The 21033-nt window shown below is 44.7% G+C and overlaps 1 protein-coding gene across 3 annotated transcripts in view; it reads left to right on the top strand.

Annotated features, from left to right (window-relative positions):
• LOC118396394 (latent-transforming growth factor beta-binding protein 4-like) overlaps positions 1-21033 on the top strand; it is a 74608-nt gene that overhangs the window by 51190 nt on the left and 2385 nt on the right. For 2 of the 3 annotated variants that reach the window (XM_052525296.1, XM_052525290.1), the window contains 27 exons: positions 6409-6525; positions 7709-7837; positions 8149-8274; positions 8541-8666; positions 8866-8985; positions 9153-9272; positions 9434-9553; positions 9671-9790; positions 9984-10223; positions 10303-10422; positions 10568-10687; positions 10814-10933; positions 11020-11139; positions 12361-12486; positions 14983-15108; positions 15428-15556; positions 15697-15822; positions 16401-16526; positions 16745-16888; positions 17209-17460; positions 17871-17939; positions 18285-18413; positions 18558-18704; positions 18960-19112; positions 19309-19597; positions 19697-19962; positions 20145-20294. In XM_052525296.1, the coding sequence (XP_052381256.1) occupies positions 6409-6525; positions 7709-7837; positions 8149-8274; positions 8541-8666; positions 8866-8985; positions 9153-9272; positions 9434-9553; positions 9671-9790; positions 9984-10223; positions 10303-10422; positions 10568-10687; positions 10814-10933; positions 11020-11139; positions 12361-12486; positions 14983-15108; positions 15428-15556; positions 15697-15822; positions 16401-16526; positions 16745-16888; positions 17209-17460; positions 17871-17939; positions 18285-18413; positions 18558-18704; positions 18960-19112; positions 19309-19597; positions 19697-19962; positions 20145-20294 (3930 nt within the window). The remainder of the gene's footprint in view (positions 1-6408; positions 6526-7708; positions 7838-8148; positions 8275-8540; positions 8667-8865; positions 8986-9152; positions 9273-9433; positions 9554-9670; positions 9791-9983; positions 10224-10302; positions 10423-10567; positions 10688-10813; positions 10934-11019; positions 11140-12360; positions 12487-14982; positions 15109-15427; positions 15557-15696; positions 15823-16400; positions 16527-16744; positions 16889-17208; positions 17461-17870; positions 17940-18284; positions 18414-18557; positions 18705-18959; positions 19113-19308; positions 19598-19696; positions 19963-20144; positions 20295-21033) is intronic. The other variant, XM_052525298.1, reaches the window with a different exon arrangement.

Below are 21033 nucleotides of genomic sequence, written 5' to 3'. Positions count from 1 at the left end.
TATAACCATTTTCAGTTTGTAAATTGACATTAATTAAAAAGACATCTTATGTAGGGCTGTTATGGTGACCGTAGTACCGCCACACCGGCAGTCACGAGTCATGACCTCAGTCAAATTCCCTCTTCCCCTGATTTGATTTGATTTTGATTTGATCCGATACAGGTGCATGATAATGGTCCATTTAAAATCAAAAATAAATTCACACATGTATTATTTAGTATATGTAAAGACAAGATTAAATCAAGAATAGTCTGATGGGTGACAATATTAGCCTATCACTTGAATGATAAGGGATATATACTGTATATTGTGATATATTATCACTTGTAAATGATATACAGCTTGTGTGCGGTAAGGCAAGAAAAGTTGCATGCCAAATCGTGGTCATCCACCTCATGTAGCCTAGCCCACAGGCGTATATGTTTTTATAACTTTTGTATCGCAACTAAAGTGGACAAATAACTTCTTAAAATTAAGCACATTAATCCGCTTTACAACCGGTGTGGAGCCTAGCTGGCATACATAGGCGGCGCGTGACTTTCAAGTTTGGGGAAGATAATTTTCACCATAAGAATGCACCTTTACAATAAAGCGTGGCATTTGCTGTCACTTTTGAGAATGGTGTTTTCCCGGGAATTGATTGCATTTTGGAACATTGGAGCATATAGCCTACTGTCGTGTGCGCAGTTCTGCGCTTATAATGTAAAGAAATAGCCTAATTGTTTATCAACATTTGAAGCTCAACGTTCTGATCTGTTGCGTCAGCCTCATTGCTTTTAAAATATTTTTTAATGCGAGTTGTTGTATTAATTTGGGAAATTATGGCATCCCACAACTGCCCCAGACTATGTTTGGAATATTTATTTCTCGCACAGAAGGACAAGTTGACCAATAAAATAGATCAACTTTTTTATTATGGGGGATAGTGGATTGACATAGGCTAGTGCTTTTGCTGTTCGTTAGGCCTACTCATCTTGTTGGCAGACAAAGTAAATGTGGACAGTTCTTCAATATGACTCTGAATTTGAAATAGAAGGACGTGCACAGTTGCACCCCTGATGTGTCTCTCTTCACCTGAAGCCTACTTCGGAGCTGAGATCGATGCCTGTGAGAAGAACCCGATCACATGACTGACATTGGCTAATAAGAATTGAGATATCTGAGAGAACCATGTGAGTGAGAGGTGCTTCGGAAAAACACGCAGCCAGGAGAAAGGAATTATAATTATTCCATTGAGCCCAAGGTCAAAATGGCCACTGGCTGCAAAAGGCATGGATTTTTTAGGGTGCATTACGGCCACCCTAGGGGGATGCCGCCGGTAAAGACGAGGCATTATCAAGTGCTTGTCAAATTGTGAATGAGAGACTGATGTAGTGTGTGCAGCCTGTGCAAGAAACAAAGCAGAGCTCATGCCTTTCATGTTACTTTTTTTTTTTAAATCAACATTATTTGCATCATCCAGCCATAGAATGTATTAAAAATCAAAACATATAGCCCACGGTTGTATCACGACTAAAGTTGCATAAATAACTCTATATTAAGTATATACTGTAGGTGTACCTGTTTCTTTGTTAGCCACTCAACACAGAACAGCATTTGGAGAAAACAACCTTTCTATTTTATTCAGCTACTGTTGAATTAGGAAGTTTACATACACCTTAGCCAAATAGATTTTAAACTCAGTTTTTCACAATTCCTGACATTTAATCCTAGTAAAAATTCCCTGTCTTAGGTCAGTTAGGATCATCACTTTATTTTAAGAATATGAAATGTCAGAATAATAGTAGAGACAATGATTTATTTCAGCTTTTATTTCTTTCATCACATTCCCAGTGGGTCAGAAGTTTACATACACTCAATTAGTATTTGGTAGAATTGCCTTTAAATTGTACAACTTGGGTCAAACGTTTTGGGTAGCCTTCCACAAGCTTCCCACAATAAGTTGGGTGAATTTTGGCCCATTCCTCTTGACAGAACTGGTGTGAAGGAGTCAGGTTTGTACACACACTTTTTCAGTTCTGCCCACAACTTTTCTATAGGATTGAGGTCAGGGATTTGTGATGGCCACTCCAATACCTTGACTTTGTTGTCATTAAGTCATTCTGATGTCTTCCTGACTGATGTTGCTTCAATATATCCACATTATTTTCTTTCCTCATGATACCATCTATTTTGTGAAGTGCACCAGTCCCTCCTGCAGCAAAGCACTCCCACAACATGATGCTGACACCCCCGTGCTTCACGGTTGGGATGATGTTCTTCGGCTTGCAACCGTCCTCCTTTTTCCTCCAAACATAACGATGGTCATTATGCCAAACGGCTCTATTTTTGTTTTATCAGACCAGAGGACATTTATCCAAAAAGTATGATCTTTGTCCCCATGTGCAGTTGTAAACCGTAGTCTGGCTTTTTTATGGCAGTTTTGGAGCAGTGGCTTCTTCCTTGCTGAGTGGCCTTTCAGGATATGTCAATATAGGACTCGTTTTACTGTGGATATAGATCCTTTAGTACCTGTTTCCTCCAGCATCTTCACAGGGTCCTTTGCTGTTGTTCTGGGATTGATTTGCACTTTTTGCACCAAAGTACGTTCATCTCTAGGAGACAGAACGTGTCTCCTTCCTAAGCGGTATGACTGCTGCGTGGTCCCATGGTGTTTATACTTGCGTATTATTGTTTGTACAGATGAACGTGGTACCTTCAGGCGTTTCGAAATTGCTCCCAAAGATGAACCAGACTTGATTTCTTTTGATTTTCCCATGATGTCAAGCAAAGAGGCCCTGAGTTTGAAGGTAGGCCTTGAAATACATCCACAGGTACACCTCCAATGATTCAAATTATGTCAATTAGCCTATCAGAAGCTTCTAAAGCCATGACATAATTTTCTGGAATTTTCCAAGCTGTTTATAGGCACAGTTAACTTAGTGTATGTAAACTTCTGACCCACTGGAATTGTGATACAGTGAATTATAAGTGAAATAATCTGTCTGTAAACTATTGTTGGAAAAATTACTTGTGACATGCACAAAGTAGATGTCCTAACCGACTTGCCAAAACTATAGTTTGCTAACAAGAAATTTGTGGAGTGGTTGAAAAACGAGTTTTAATGACTCCAACCTAAGTGTATGTAAACTGTATGTTCAATTGTATTCTTCATACTATAAAATAATAGAAAATATTGCCACGGAATTCTAAGCAAATCTTGTCTGCTAAATTAGCTAGTGTAGCCGATCAGGGCCTAACATAAGGACAACTCAGAGTATTCTATTCTGTTCTTCTGAAATATACTACATTTTCTTCATATCATGTTTCTTTAGACCTGTCTAAAATAAATCAATTGTGATAGAGCTATATTAAAATGATTTATTAGACTTTTTCAAATGTAGATGTTCCAAAGGTCTGCATCAGTGGCTTGTGTGGAAGCCAGGAGATGCTAAATGTGTTTATGTTAATTAACTTCTTATGGCTGCAGGGGCAGTATTGAGTAGCTTGGATGAAAGGTGCCCAGAGTAAACGGCCTGCTCCTCAGTCCCAGTTGCTAATATATGCATAGTATTATTAGTATTGGATAGAAAACACTCTGAAGTTTCTAAAACTGTTTGAATGATGTCTGTGAGTATAACAGAACTCATATAGCAGGCAAAAACCTGAGAAGAAATCCAAACAGGAAGTGGGAAATCTGAGGTTGGTCGATTTTCAACCCAGCCCCTTTTGAATACACAGTGGGATATTGGTTATGTTGCACTTCCTAAGGCTTCCACTAGATGTCAACCGTCTTTAGAAACTTGAATGAGGATTCTACTGTGATGTGGGGCCGGATGAGAGCTCTTTGAGTCAGTGGTCTGGCAGGGAGCCAGGTCCTGGTCACGCTCATTTCACAAGATAGCGACCTGCGTTCCATGGCTTTTCTACAGACAATGGAATTCTCCGGTTGGAACGTTATTGAAGATTTATGATAACAACATCCTAAAGATTGATTTCATACTTAGTTTGAAATGTTTCTAAGACCTGTATTATAACCTTTTTAAGTTTTCGTCTGACGTTCGGCTGGAGCTGTACGAGCGTTTGGATTTGTGTACTAAACGCCCTTACAAAAGTAGCTAATTGGACATAAATAATGGACATTATCAAACTAAATCAAACATTTAATGTGGAACTGAGATTCCTGGGAGTGCATTCTGATGAAGATCGTCAAAGGTAAGGGAATATTTATAATGTTATTTCAGATTTCTGTTGACTCTTACATGGCGGATAAAAAAAAATGTCCTTAGCGCCGTTCTCAGATTATTGCATGGTTTGCTTTTTCTGTAAAGTTTTTTTGAAACCTGACACAGCGGTTGCATTAAGGAGAGGTATATCTATATTTCCATGTATTTCTGTAAAATAATGTGGCTCTGCAAAATGACCGTATGTTTTTGGAACTAGTGAATGTAAGTCACCAATGTATACTGAGTTTTTTTATATAAATATGAACTTTATCAAACAAAACATACATGTATTGTGTAACATGAAGTCCTATGAGTGTCATCTGATCATCAAAGGTTAGTGAATAATTTTATCTCTATTTGTGCTTTTTGTGACTCCTCTCTTTGGCTGGAAAAATGGCTGTGTTTTTCTGTGAGTTGATGGTGACCTAACATAATCGTTTGTGGTGCTGTCGCTGTAAAGCCTATTTGAAATCGGACACTGTGGTGAGATTAACAACAAGATTGCCTTTAAAACGGTATAAGATACATGTATATTTGAGGAATTTTAATTATGAGATTTCTGTTGTTTTGAATTTGGCGCCCTGCACTTTCACTGGCTGTTGTCATATCAATCCCGTTAATGGGATTGCAGCCCTAAGAAGTTTTTGAACAGTCAATTACCATGAGAAGGGAAGTTATTTGCTTGACAATAACCGGCTGACAAGATTTCATGACCGCCACAACCCTAGTCTTATGAAATATCTATTATCTTACCATGACATGGGTTAGTGAAAAGACATGATTCTGTTTGAAATGTGTTGCAAGGTCATTTTCTTTTAGAGAGACAAATAATCATGTTTTGTGGCAAAACGCTATATATCTGCCCCAAACAGAACTCCAATAAAAAAAGTTTCCCGATTGGGTTTAAATTACATGTAATTAAGTATAGATACATACATAAATAAATACATATTAAAATCATCTGTTTGTTTCAACTAAATTGTGCAAATATCATATAGCCAATGTATTGTATCCAGAGGGTGAACAGTGTACTGTAGTGTATGCAGTCTGTTTTCTTTTTGGACATTTAAGCATCTTTTGTAACAATTTTATTGGAGATTTAAAGTTTTTTTTTTTCATTCATTAGGATAAATCTAAGCGTTATGCGTTTGATTATGTAAACGTCAGGGAAGGATTTAAGGAATAATAAGGACATTGAAAGTCTGTCGTAATTCATTTGCAAGGATGGGTTGATTGTTGTTGTCGGGGTGACACGGCACGCTGTTTGGCTCTCTCCTTTTCATGAGCTCGTTTAAAAAGTTCCTCTTTCAGCCAACGGGAACAGATATAACAGGCTACAAACTGTCGAAGGGATCCATAATCAAAAGGTCCGTGACAATCAAGAGCTCAACGCTCGCGTAACCCTCGGTAGCAACTACCCAGCGTGCGAACAGCTGACTGACAGCTGACTATCACCGCATCTAGCTGACTAAGCCAGGGGTTAGCCTACATGGATAAGATAAGGTTCTGATTACATTCCTAGGTGTTGGAAAAATATTTAGAGAAACCTAACTTACGACTAAGCAGACAAATATCAGTGGCAAAAAAAACCATATGGATTGTTTCAGCCATCTGTACAGTGGATATAACCAGATCAATATATTTAAAGAGTTGGACCAACTTTTTGAAATTTGAATATTGTTCTAATTCTATTCATTCAGTTACATATACATTTTTTTTATATTCCAAATGTAGCCTAATGTTAACCGGAGCTAACATGGCTGCTAGAATGTTGTAGTGAAATGTAAATGTGTCATACTGCAGAAATATCAATGTCCCAACTCTCTTAACACATGGCTCTGGATATAGCGCGTTTTGGTATGAAACAATACGGATATTGCGTTTTGCAACAACAACAAAAACACGTTCTAAAGCACATCTAAAGTAAATGTTTTAAAAGTATGAAAACAGCCATAATTCATACACAAAAAATATGCAAATGTGAAAATGTGCACTTATCATGTTTTGGAATCAAACCCGTCATTTCCACATAGCAACATCCAACTATTGAGACAGAATTGCAATGTTTAGTATTTTGATGTTTGTGTCCAGAAGGCTGTAAGAAAGAGAATTCACATCAAGCTGCCTCTTCTCAACAAGTGAAAGCTCTAATGTAATCTAGACATTCTCAGTAAATGTTTATGTCCTGTTTTGGTTTCTCCAGCTCGAACCCCCACTCAGACCAAACGGCCTCCAGTTGACCAACGGCCAATATCTCCAGTGAGACCCGCACAGCCCCTCCCATCTCCGGTCACGCCCCGCCCACCCATCCCCAGGCCAGGTACCGTAAACCATATACCACAGCCACAAAGTGTTTAATCTTGATACAGTAATGATTCCAAGGTTAGGTCACATTCTGATAAACGCTGGTTCAACTTTCTGGCTTCTCACACTGCCAACTCCATGTCATTTCCTATTAGAACATTTCCTGTAAACTATTGTACTCCACACCTGACTCAAGAACAAAGAAGCGTATAGTTTGGAGTCTGTATTGTGAAGTGAGAAAAACGTTCATAGTTCTCCATTGAAGTATGACAACTGGTCTTCCTGTGTCTGTTCTGCTCTCATTTGATGTGACACCACTTGAACACATGAATTCACATTTCAAATGGACCATAATAATGAGTGCTGAAGAATCCCGGGTAGGTGGTTGAATGCTCTGGTGGTGTCGATTTATACTGCCGGTTTTATCCACCTTCAAATACATGTTTTATTTAACCTGTATTTAACTAGACATCAGATGTGTTTCTGGCTCTGGCCTTTTCTGTCTCCACTAGAGTACTTAGTCAACCCTGTCCCTCATACACACACACACACACACACCACACACACCTCAACTTCAAAGCCTCAGTCAATAAAAGGCGTTTTACATTCTTTAATGCACTTCTTTGCAATAGAAAGAGAGATTCAAAGAGGGAATACCCTCACACATCCCGAGCCAGGAGGTCTGGCTCAAGATATAAGCAGTAACCAGATGGGTACAATGCTCTGTTTGTGCCGCAAAACTTTGCCTAATGTGAGCCAACTGTTCACCACCGGACTGTTCGTTTATCACGTTGTCAGGTTTGAATCTCAAGGCGGGGCCGTCAAAGACCTGCTAACTTTTAGCTCGTGAGGGAGGAGTCAGGTCTGTGCTGTAACCTAGAATTGAACACTATTATGCCCACAGCCTTGAACCTGCCTCATAATAAGTGAGTTCTGAGACTATAAATCCTCATAATGGTCCCTGAGAAATATGCGAGCTGCACACTTAGAAGAAAGAAAAGAGATCAGATCCTCCTCACACCATTGTTATCCCCTCTCACCTACTCAGACGGCTGATATGGATGACATGACAACTAAGATCACACTTTGGAATCGTTTTTTGAAACGGTGACAGACAAACTAACTAAATATGCATATCTGTCCACGTGTGCGTGCATGCGCGTGTACGTGCGTCTACGGCCATCTGTTTGGGCGTCCAGTGCGGGGTGTGTGTGAGACCATGCCCCAGGTGTGTGGACAGGGCCGCTGTGTGGACCAGCCCGGAGGGAGACATACCTGCATCTGTAACGAGGGATACCAACACAACGCTCAGCAGACTCATTGTCAAGGTGAATGTTGTTTTGTTAGGGCACTGTTGCTAGTTAAACTACTTAACTACTATTAGGAGGCATCAAACACACACATACACATACACAGACCAATATTGGCTGTTCCTGATGCTATACTGGCCCTCAGCTGTATTTATAGTGTGCGGCCGTTGAACATGTGATAGTCTTTATGAATGAGTCAGTTTCAGACTGTTTAGGTGACGCAAGCATCTCACTACAATCCCATCCCCTGAGAGGCAGCTTGATTACTGTAGGCTTGGTCAGGCTCCTCTTGACCTCTTTAACCCCACACATCCCCCCTTTCCTTTCAGACATAGACGAGTGCAGGGCGTCTCCCCCGCCTTGTGGCAGCGGCCGCTGCCAGAACACAGAAGGGGGCTACAGGTGCAGCTGCCCCTCTGGATACCAGCCGGGACCCCGGGGCACCAGCTGTATAGGTACAGCCCCCCCCCCCCACTGTACACACCACTCACACACACACACACACACACACAGTCGCTAGCCACAGCAGCTGTGCTCTGGACATTTATTCAGACAACAGCTACTCTGTCTCTTTGGGTATAGAGAGAGACCTTCTGGCGTCCCCCTGGAATGCTCTGTGTTCTGCTTGGAAGTCAAGGATTAGGAAATGGTGTCTGGTACTCTGGTCACTGTTCTTTGAGAATCTCTCACGTTGTTCTTTTTCTCTCGTCTGTATCTCTAGATGTCAATGAGTGCATCCAGGCTCCCAGTCCCTGTTCTGTTGGAGAGTGTGAGAATACACCAGGCCGCTACAGATGTGTGTGTCCTGCTGGCTTCAGAGCCAACATCCAACAGACGCAGTGTCAAGGTAAGAGGGGACGCGTACTCAACGTAGCATTCCAACAGCAGCAGTCAACAAGTACTATTGACATAATTGTGATTGTTTTAAGGAACGTTATGTCGATTATGATAGCTGTGCAGGAGTCCTTGTGATCATTCTAGAAGAAACTAGATAACTGTTAACTGTCGAGTCTTTGAGTAAAGGACAAACTTTTTTTGTGGCACAGATATTGACGAGTGTCGTCAGGTTCCGAACCCCTGTAACAACGGCCGCTGTGAGAATAGCCCTGGTAGCTTCAAGTGTGTCTGCCGCACTGGGTACAAGCTAGAGGGCAACACGTGTAAAGGTAAGGAAGCTATCTCTGCATCTAGTCAACATTGTTTCACTACCGAAGCGACTGTACTGTATATATTGCTGTCTTCACTCACCAAAGATTGTGTGATGTTTGTGAAATAATACTATTGGTCAGTCGGACATATTAAACTTCCAGTCTATCATTCTCCATTTCCCCAGATGTGGATGAGTGTGAGGACCCCTTGAAGTGTCCTGGTCAGGCCTGTGTCAACTCTCCAGGATCATACAAGTGTGTGTCTTGCCCACCAGGGTTTGGGCTGCTCAACGAACAATGCCGAGGTAACACTCCTTGTCCGGAAGCAGTTGTACACAAAACCAAATAATAACCTTTCTTCTGAAAATGTTGAGGTAATGACCAATGTTATAGGGAGTTTAAGTCGAATTCTCTACAGGCTGTTTGATAGAGGGCGCTAACGGTCTGTGTCGCCCCCCTGTTGTAGATGTTGACGAGTGTCGTCAGACCCCCAGCCTTTGCACCAATGGTCGTTGTGAGAACACTCCCGGGAGCTACAGGTGTGTTTGCCATACGGGATACAAACTACAAGGCAAGGCCTGCACAGGTACGAGCGATGACTGTATTTATCTACATTCCCTCTTTTGAGCCTGTCAGCGAAAGGAACTTTCAATCTATGGAAAACAGATTCTGCCGGACTATTAATGTTCTGGCTCTGTTTCAGATGTGGATGAGTGTGAGGACCCTTTGAGGTGTCCTGGTCAGGCCTGTGTCAACTCTCAGGGTTCTTACAACTGTGTGTCTTGCAAGCCAGGCTTCAGCATGATCAATGGACAATGCTCAGGTAAAATGACATTGTGTCTGTGTGTTCTGAGGTATACCCGTGTGTCTGTGTGTTCTGAGGTATACCCGTGTGTCTGTGATTTTTTTAAATTTATCCATCCATCCATCCGTACATTGATACATACATTTATAGTGTATTTCAAATTGGCATCTACCTTTCAGCAATCTCTTGTATCTCCTCTCCATTCCTACAGATATAGATGAGTGTCGTCAATCCCCCGGCCCATGCACCAATGGTCACTGCGAGAACACCCAGGGTAGCTACAGCTGTGCGTGTCTCACTGGCTACAGACTACACGGTGATACCTGTACAGACGCGGATGAATGTGCAGACCCGTCCCAGTGCCCTGGCCAGGAGTGTGTCAACTCCCAGGGCTCATACAAGTGTGTGTCCTGCAAGCCAGGCTTTGGGCTGGTTGACAGACGCTGCACAGGTAGGACACAACATGGTCTTCATCGACAACAGCACATTGGAGCGATTGCGGACAGTTCTTCTCCTTCTTTTCTTTGCAGATGTTGACGAGTGCCTCCACAGCCCATCTCGCTGTGCTAACGGTCGTTGTGAGAACACGGCTGGAAGCTACAAGTGTGCGTGCCGATCTGGCTTCAGGTTACAGGGCAACACCTGCACAGGTAAGACTTACTTCAGCCGATAAAGGGCGGTCAAATGTATGACTTTCTTTAGCACAGAATAGAGTAAAATACTACCAGAAATTGTCTTTGTTCTGTCAACTTTATTATGGGATTGTAAAGTATAACCTCTGTTGGCTTCTCTCAGATGTCAATGAATGTGAGAACGCTCTACAGTGTCCTGGTCAGGAGTGTATCAACTCTGAGGGCTCCTTCATATGTGTGGCCTGTAGCCCAGGCTTTGAGGCTGGAAACGGACAGTGTACAGGTGAACAACCTTCTCAACCACACACACACACACACACAGAGAAACACAGAGACAAACACACACACACACCCATTTGTATTCCATATTGATAATTGTATCAATACTGATATTGTTACTTTCACACAGATATCGATGAGTGTCGGCAGACCTCCAACCTATGTGCCAACGGCCTCTGTGAAAACACTCTCGGTAGCTACCGGTGCGTTTGTCGCACCGGGTTCAAACTGCAGGGCAGCGTCTGTGTTGGTGAGGCTGCATGTGTCTGACTTTTGCATGATGGTTCAAGGTCCATATCACTGTTTGATGTGTAACCTCCACTTGCTTCATTTTAGACGTTGATGAATGTGCAGACTCCTCACGGTGTCCTGGGCAACGGTGTGTGAATTCTGAAGGCTCCTACAAGTGTATCGCCTGCAAAGCGGGCCACAGAATGCAAGATGGGTTATGCGCAGGTAAGACTAGCTGTCTATTAGGCAGTATATCAAGTCAATTCAAGGCATTCTGTCCATGTAGTCGACATGTTTTTCCAAGGTGTTTTATTGCTCTCACACTTGCCTGCCACATTTGTTTCTGGGAAGGAATGCCATGGCTCTTTTACGGCCAAGGAGAGGAGGGGGATTTATGAACAACTGCACATTTCTGCCTAATGAGGAAACACATTTTTAAAGAGTTGAATTGTGTCAATGTTGCGGAATGTGACACGAGACCGAAATGAGCACCAAACTCTTTTTCATACGCCTTCCACTTGAGATTGTATTCCGCTCATACGGCTTTATGGAATCAGACAATCACATCGCTAACACCGTTGGTGTTATTGGTGAGGCAGCTTGACTAAGACCGTCACCATACTAAAGTTTGCTGAAGAATCAAGCTGTTCCAACACTTGTTTATATAAACTGCACGGAGCAGTGTGACCGGGCCGATTTTCATCATCTTACAGTAGGCGATGAGTGAGCAAAGGGGTTGGCCCTCTAGACCCCGTGTCATACTGCAGTCAGTGCTCTCCTCTGCATTCCTCTCCTCTGCTCTCCTCACTTCACCTTTTCTGGCTTCTCTTACTCACTACCAAGCAGTTTATTGTCTGTGGGGCACACAAATAATCAGCCCGAGTATCATTATTAAAGGACACTGTGCACCATCCCACCTGGGTGCATTGCCTCTACCTGAAAATAAACAAAAAAAACAAGAGACCACATAAACAATTCATATGAATGTACCGTTTCCTTCGCAGTTCACTGTCAGTCAGCACTTTACCCATGCTGTGATAATCCAGAGCACATGAAAATCACTCCGAGGTATTCAACGAGGTATTCTCTCCGAGGTACTCAACGGATGTCTGGCTGTTAGACTGGTGCTGATGTGAACCAACAGAGTTTGCAACAGATGTTTAGACTTCAAAGGGGATAGCTTGTAAATCAGAGACACCTTATAAATGGATGTAACACTTGGGAATGGATGGATGTCTCGTTGGAGTGGTTTCTCTGTCAAAACGTTATATCCACGAGGGACTGAACCCATTTGTGCTGTGTTGATTTAAGAGAAACACTTGGAAGCTGTTTAACCTATTTTAGGGGGAACAGAAAGACCCTATACATGAAGCAGAGGTGTGTGTCTGTGTGTGTGTGTGCGACCCACCTGCAGTACCCATGAGCATTCCCCTCTCCCTTCCTCAGATGTGGATGAATGCCAGAGCCCTGACACCTGTGGTGCAGCGAGGCTGTGTGTGAACACGGACGGCTCCTATCGCTGTGACTGTCAACCAGGCTACAGAACCACTGGCCTTGGACGCCAATGTCGAGGTCAGTATCGATGATGGTGCTAAATCAAATCAAATCAAATTGTATTTTTATAGCCCTTCGTACATCAGCTGATATCTCAAAGTGCTGTACAGAAACCCAGCCTAAAACCCCAAACAGCAAGCAATGCAGGTGTAGAAGCACGGTGGCTAGGAAAAACTCCCTAGAAAGGCCAAAACCTAGGAAGAAACCTAGAGCGGAACCAGGCTATGTGGGGTGGCCAGTCCTCTTCTGGCTGTGCCGGGTGGAGATTATAACAGAACATGGCCAAGATGTTCAAATGTTCATAAATGACCAGCATGGTCAAATAATAGTAAGGCAGAACAGTTGAAACTGGAGCAGCAGCATGGCCAGGTGGACTGGGGACAGCAAGGAGTCATCATGTCAGGTAGTCCTGGGGCATGGTCCTAGGGCTCAGGTCAGATGAAACTGGAGCAGCAGCATGGCCAGGTGGACTGGGGACAGCAAGGAGTCATCATGTCAAGTAGTCCTGGGGCATGGTCCTAGGGCTCAGGTCAGTTGAAACTGGAGCAGCAGCATGGCCAGGTGGACTGGGGACAGCAAGGAGTCATCATGTCAGGTAGTCCTGGGGCATGGTCCTAGGGCTCAGGTCCTCCGAGAGAGAGAAAGAAAGAAGGAGAGAATTAGAGAACGCGCACTTAGATTCACACAGGACACCGAATAGGACAGGAGAAGTACTCAGATATAACAAACTGACCCTAGCCCCCGACACAAACTACTGCAGCATAAATACTGGAGGCTGAGACAGGAGGGGTCAGGAGACACTGTGGCCCCATCCGAGGACATCCCGGACAGGGCCAAACAGGAAGGATATAACCCCACCCACTTTGCCAATGCACAGCCCCCACACCACTAGAGGGATATCTTCAACCACCAACTTACCATCCTGAGACAAGGCTGAGTATAGCCCACAAAGATCTCCGCCAACCCAGACAGGATGACCACAACAGTGAATCAACCCACTCAGGTGACGCACCCCCTGCAGGGACGGCATGAGAGAGCCCCAGTAAGCCAGTGACTCAGCCCCTGTAATAGGGTTAGAGTCAGAGAATCCCAGTGGAAAGAGGGGAACTGGCCAGGCAGAGACAGCAAGGGCGGTTCGTTGCTCCAGAGCCTTTCCGTTCACCTTCCCACTCCTGGGCCAGACTACACTCAATCATATGACCCACTGAAGAGATGAGTCTTCAGTAAAGACTTAAAGGTTGAGACCGAGTTTGCGTCTCTGACATGGGTAGGCAGACCGTTCCATAAAAATGGAGCTGTATAGGAGAAAGCCCTGCCTCCAGCTGTTTGCTTAGAAATTCTATGGACAATTAGGAGGCCTGCGTCTTGTGACCGTAGCGTACGTGTAGGTATGTACGGCAGGACCAAATCAGAGAGATAGGTAGGAGCAAGCCCATGTAATGCTTTGTAGGTTAGCAGTAAAACCTTGAAATCAGCCCTTGCTTTGACAGGAAGCCAGTGTAGAGAGGCTAGCACTGGAGTAATATGATCAAATTTTTTGGTTCTAGTCAGGATTCTAGCAGCCGTATTTAGCATTAACTGAAGTTTATTTAGTGCTTTATCCGGGTAGCCGGAAAGTAGAGCATTGCAGTAGTCTAACCTAGAAGTGACAAAAGCATGGATTAATTTTTCTGCATCATTTTTGGACAGAAAGTTTCTGATTTTTGCAATATTACGTAGATGGAAAAAAGCTGTCCTCGAAATGGTCTTGATATGTTCTTCAAAGAGAGATCAGGGTCAGAGTAATGCCGAGGTCCTTCACAGTTTTATTTGAGACGACTGTACAACCATTAAGATTAATTGTCAGATTCAACAGAAAATCTCTTTGTTTCTTGGGACCTAGAACAAGCATCTCTGTTTTGTCTGAGTTTAATAGTAGAAAGTTTGCAGCCATCCACTTCCTTATGTCTGAAACACATGCTTCTAGCGAGGGCAATTTTGGGGCTTCACCATGTTTCATTGAAATGTACAGCTGTGTGTCATCCGCATAGCAGTGAAAGTTAACATTATGTTTTCGAATAACATCCCCAAGAGGTAAAATGTATAGTGAAAACAATAGTGGTCCTAAAACAGAACCTTGAGGAACACCGAAATTTACAGTTGATTTGTCAGAGGACAAACCATTCACAGAGACAAACTGATATCTTTCCGACAGATAAGATCTAAACCAGGCCAGAACATGTCCGTGTAGACCAATTTGGGTTTCCAATCTCTCCAAAAGAATGTGGTGATCGATGGTATCAAAAGCAGCACTAAGGTCTCGGAGCACGAGGACAGATGCAGAGCCTCGGTCCAATGCCATTAAAATGTCATTTACCACCTTCACAAGTGCCGTCTCAGTGCTATGATGGGGTCTAAAACCACTACTGATGGTGACGAATGCCACAATGTTGGTGATTTCTTTTGATGGCGTGTATATGCATGTTGGTGTTCTTTTGTGTCATATTCTAACGTGGTTGTCGTGTCTTTTCACAGACGTCAACGAGTGTCTAGAGGGGGAGTACTGCTTCCCCAGGGGAGAGTGTGTGAACACAGAGGGCTCCTACCGCTGTGTGTGTTCCCAGGGTTACACCACCAGCAGCGACGGGAGCTCCTGCCTAGGTGAGGCCTCACGACCATCACACACACACACCTCATACACACACCCAAGTCCCACTGGCCTTTCTGTAGGCTACTCTTAAACCTGCAGAATGGAGAAGTCTCTACTCATTACATATATTTGCTGTTTACTCTGCAGTTTAAACTGCACAGCCCATTAACTTGGACAACTCTAATCCCTTATACAAATAATCCCTTATAGGCTACTTTGCACAGATTATATTACTCATAGCCACTCACATAGTGAGATTGCTTTACTTGGCGGTAGGCACAGCGGGGTTGTCTGTGGTGATGTAATGGCGTGTTGTCATTGCGTGCCCAGATGTGGATGAGTGTGCCAGGTCAGGCCCGGGGGTGTGCCAGGATGGGCGCTGTGTCAACACAGAGGGCTCCTACCAGTGCCAGTGCCAAGTGGGATTCACCACCAACCCAGAGAAGACAGCCTGTCTGGGTAACTCAACACCTCAACCACTTTGCACTGTTCATCATCCGCCGTAGACAGACCATTGAAACCTTGTGTCCCTTTTATGTAATACGCACAGCTTTCGTGTGTGTGTGTGTGTGTGTGTGTGATCCCCACTCTCCCCCCAGATGTAGATGAGTGCTCAGAGGGAGCAGTGTGTCGGACACAGCGTTGTGAGAACACCATTGGCTCCTACCGCTGTATCACCTCCTGTGAGCCGGGCTACCGGGTCACCCGCACCGGAGAGTGTGTCGGTCAGTTCCATCTCTTCATCAAACTCATCGACTTCATCCTTTACTAAATCTGGTTCACGCATAAGAATCTACTTTTTATTATTCTCGTATTTATTAATCCACTTGATTTATTTTACAATGATCTGATTCTATGCTACAATAGAGATTGAATGACATTCTCACTATACTGTCATACAGTTTAGCCATGATAGTTTATGTAGGAATGTTTGTCAGATTGGACACAGATGTGGGATCCAGGCTAAGGGTTTGGTCGTCATGGCAGCTGTGTTTGATTGATGTGTCAGGTTGGAGGCTTTCACCTCGCAGATGCTCAGTCACAAGAATGCCATTCGCCTTTCCTTGCCAAGATATGCGTCTGTAACACGCAGACACACACAGACATGGTGGAAAAAGAGCTCGGGATATATCTCACTGTGTTGTCTTCACTGACTGTTGATTTATACCTTGCAATAATTGAATCAAGTTTATCCATCTAAATATAATGATAATAGTGACCATACTTGAGACCATACTTCAAAGATTCATTTAGGAGTGATGTCATCTCTCTCTTCACTTCTGTTTCTTCTTCTCGCTCACAGATATCAATGAGTGTGCCAATGAGACCGTATGCGGGGAGCATGCGTTCTGCCAGAACCTAATTGGAACATACCAGTGCATGTGTGACCAGGGCTACACAGCCACCAGCGATGGGAAGGGATGTGTGGGTACGTCTCAACACAGATGCACGAGTCTCTGATAAGTGTACAAACGCTACCATTCTGCTGTCCTGTCATTTGTCTTTGCTCGATTTAGCCGACATGGTTATACCTTTTCGCCCCATATTTCTCTTTCTTTCTCTCTCGCTCACTCTCTTTCTCCCTATTTCTCCCTCTCTCTTTCTCTCTCTATCGCTCTGTTTCTCTATCTATCTCTGTGTCTCTAGATGAAAACGAGTGTGAGACGATGCAGGGCGTGTGTGGCGCGGCGCGCTGTGAGAATGTGGATGGCTCCTTCATGTGTGAGTGTCCAGGAGAGGGGGAAGAGTTTGATACGCGCTCAGGACAGTGCCTCAGCACGCCCCGACCAGGTACTGTACGCTGTCCAACACTATTGTGCTTTTCGAGGATTATCTAGATAAGCTTGTTTTTCCCCATACAAAAATAAACATTTCTATTCCCTGATGGGAATAACACTTTCCCTGCTTAAAATGTTCATTCCTACACCGTTTTAATGGCATTTGACACCAGTTTGTGCATGGTGAGTTTGGTGAGACCTCTTCAACAGGTGCCCATTCCAACAGCTTGGTGTTGCTGCCCCCTGCTGTTCATCAGGGAACACTATGTTGTCTTGGTGGTCAGCAGCGCTGCCATAACCACACACACCTCAACCCACAGACGTTTCTCACAGGTCTTCCAGTGTTCTCTGGCGGCTCCTCCTCGTCTTCCTCCACCACCGGCCTCGGTCCCCAGCGTCGGCCCGATACGTCCCAGCTGCCCCCTGCCCGGCCTGGCGAGTTGAGGGAGTGTTACTACAACACCGAGGAGCAGAGCTCGTGCAGCGTCCTGGCCCGCAACACCACCCAGCAGGAGTGCTGCTGCACCGTGGGCCAGGGCTGGGGAATGGGCTGCCAGTTCGACCCCTGTCCTCAGCTAGACACAGGTAGGGACCAGTGATCAATACTGATGTGAAGAGTATGTCTATGGTATGACTATATTGAGTATGTATCTAGCACAGGAGGTTGGTGGCACCGAAAAGGGGAGAATGGGCTCGTGGTAATGGCTGGAGTGGAGTCGGTGGAATGGTATCAAATACGTGGTTCCCATGTGTTGGATGCCATTCCATTTGCTCCGATTCGGCCAATATAATGAGCTGTTCTCCCGTCAGCAGCCTCCTGTGGTCTCCATGGGATATATATATATATATATATATATGACTAAAGGGAGTATGTATGTCTATGGTATACTCCTGTAGTCTGCTCCACCTATCAACCCACTCAGAAAAAGTTATCCCTGATGTCGGGAAGTTTTCCTCTCTGATATGTCGTTTTGTTTCCTGTGGTTTCTGTTCAGCCGAGCACCAGGCGTTGTGCCCCAGCGGACGGGGATATGTGACTGGGCCAGGAGCGTTTAGCTACAAAGGTAACAGCTGTCTCTCATACACACACAGCAGGTAGCCTAGCGGTTAGAGTGTTGGGCCAGTAACCTGAAAGTTGCTAGTTCAAATCCCTGAGCTGACTAAATGAGCAAAACACTTAACCCTAATTGTTCCAGGGTTGCTGTCGATAGTGGCTGACCCCTGGCTGTGACCCCTCTCTACGATGGCAAAAAAAACAACACATTTTGATTTCACACTTGCACATGTGTGAAACATGGACAAATATAAGCACCACTATTTGACCTTTTTTTGACCCACATGATTTGTAGTCATGCTTATTGCTTATACTGCACTGTACCTGTAATCCAGGCCTTCATCTGCTCTCACAGATGTGGATGAGTGTAAGCTGTTCCACCCTGAGGTGTGTAAGAGCGGTGTATGTGTCAACAACATCCCTGGCTACTCCTGCTACTGCACCAGTGGGTACTACTATGACAACGTGTTTCTGGAGTGCATCGGTTAGTGGCACATCTTTATCAGTGATATTGGGCCGTTTTGACCCAGTCTTCATAATTGCGGTTGAATTAGATGATTATATATAATGGGTAGGTTCCTAAAATCTCATCTCTCTCTCTCTCTCTGTCTCTGTCCTCTCCTGGTAGATGTTGATGAGTGTGAGGCAGGGGAGGACAGCTGTCCAGGGGGAATCTGCGTCAACACATTAGGCTCACACTTCTGTACCTGCGTGCCTCCTCTTGTGTTGGACGACACTCAGCGCAGCTGTGTCAATTCCACTGGCCTCGCCGTGGGTAAGACTACACACGCTGGGAGACGGGAGTGCCCAATAACTCACCTTATGAGTCCTCACTACTCATTTTCTTTTACTTATTAGCTCAAACTGTGAGCTCTCTCTCTCACCGTCTGTTTTCAATCTATCTCTCGCTCCTGCTTTCCCCATCTATCTTTCCCTCGTTTTTCCCACCTCCCTTTCTCCATCTTTCTTTGCCTCTCTTTCCATCTCACCTTTCCCCTCCTCATTCATGCCCCCTCCCTCCTGTCTCCAGATGAGAAGCTGTCCTTCTGCTGGCAGTATGTCACACCAGACCTGGTGTGTCAGAGCCCCCTGCTGGGCGGACAGGTCACCTTCACTGAGTGCTGCTGTCTGTATGGAGAGGGCTGGGGACTGCAGTGTGCTCTGTGTCCTGCCAGAGACTCAGGTACTACTAGACTGACCACACACTCACTGATAAGCTACTACGGCCACGCTGATTGTGGATGAGTATTTGCATTGAACATTCCGCTGTGTTAGCATTTTGTCCCGAGATACAAGCAAAATGTAGCTCTGTTGTGGGAGAGTTGTGTTTATGGTGTCATTTTTGACCTACGCCTCTTTTCCTTCTCTCTCTCTGTCAGAGGACTATGAGGCTCGGTGTAACGTCTTCCTGAGGCCCCCAGAGTTTCCTCCCCCCTTCCCTGACCGCTACGGTCCGGACCCAGGGCCAGGTAGAGGAGGAGGAGGGGGGTACCGCGTGCCCTATGGACCGGACTCCTTCCCAGACCCCATCCCCCGCAGGCCTGAGTACCCCCGGCCTGACTATGACGACTACACACCACCAGGGGGCAGCAGGTCTGGCTTCAGAGGCAGAACACCCAGCACCTTCAGGGTCCCAGAGAGCCCATACAGACAGCCCTCAGGATACATGTAACACACTGCCCTATTCACCACACTCACTCATTCACATACATCATCACAAGACACAACATATGTTCTCGACAAACATGTTGGATTTCTCCCTCCCAGTCCTGAGCGGTACTATGACGAGGACGACTACGGCCCACCTGACGCTCCTCCGAGACCTCCCTTCCGCAGCCTCCCAGACCCTCGTTCTGAGCTCTCCTTTGGGGAGCGGCCCCCCATCCCCGAGGGCCTCCCTCTGAGTCTGGCCCCCCTCCCGGACAGTGACCCCTACAGTGAGGAGGAGGAGGAGGGGCCAGAACCCTGGCGTGTGGGACCCCCTTTCCCTGATAGACGGGGGCCAGGTGGAGGCCCAAGGAGAGTCTATGAGAGTACGCCCTCTCTTTCTGTGCATTACTGCATTCACTGCATTAATGTAATTTTGTCAATGCTGCTGCATTACCCAAAATATTTCACTTTTTTTAAAGATGTAAACTTAGCCTAGGCCCTGTGAAAAACAGTGTGTTAGCTATCTGTTCTTACTTCTGACCATCTCCTCCTCTCCCCGCTCCAGGACAATATGAGCCGTATGCAGGCCTGAGCACAGAGGACTGTGGGATACTGCACGGCTGTGAGAACGGCAGGTGTATCCGGGTGGTGGAGGGATACACGTGTGACTGCTACGAGGGATACGAGCTGGACATGACCTCCATGGCCTGCATAGGTAGGTATCCCTCCTCACACAATCCACAAGACAAACCCTTCAACTAATCGCAGTTGTCTATATGCAAAACTCCCTGCCTTTCACTTGTCCTTCGAACCTTATGCCTTTCAATCTGCATCACATAGCAAGAGCCATTCTCTTATTCTCAGATTGACATTTATGTTACAGTAAAATCTGTAGATTTACCAGTGCAATGGAGAATCTAGAAATTTCCAGGGAAATGTATAGATTTACCGATTTACACATCTACCGGAACATACAGTACCAGTTAAAAGTTTGAACACACCTACTCATTCAAGGATTTTTCTTTATTTTTGACTATTTTCTACATTGTAGAATAATAGTGAAGACATCAAAACTGACATAACTGTAGTATGTAGTAACCAAAAAAAGAGTTAAAACAAATCAAAATGTATTTTATATTTGATATTCTTCAAAGTAGCCACCCTTTGCCTTGATGACAGCTTTGCACACTCTTGGCATTCTCTCAACCAGCTTCATGAGGTAGTCACCTGGAATGCATTTCAATTAACAGGTTAAAAGTTAATTTGTGGAATTTCTTTCCTTAATGCATTTGAGCCAATCAGTTGTGTGGTGTGAACACCCTGGTAAAAGTCGATATTATGGAAAGAACTAAATAGAAACCACCATCACTAAAGAACACCAATAATAACCTTCAATTCTAATCAAGAATGGGACTTGCTTGCTGCAGAGAATAAGTTCATTAGAAACTGCATCA

This window comes from Oncorhynchus keta, chromosome 1 (assembly GCF_023373465.1).
Source record: "Oncorhynchus keta strain PuntledgeMale-10-30-2019 chromosome 1, Oket_V2, whole genome shotgun sequence".
In the NCBI taxonomy this organism is placed as follows: domain Eukaryota; kingdom Metazoa; phylum Chordata; class Actinopteri; order Salmoniformes; family Salmonidae; genus Oncorhynchus; species Oncorhynchus keta.
Note: the sequence above shows the minus strand (reverse complement) of the source record. Positions and strands in the feature narration are given on the sequence as shown.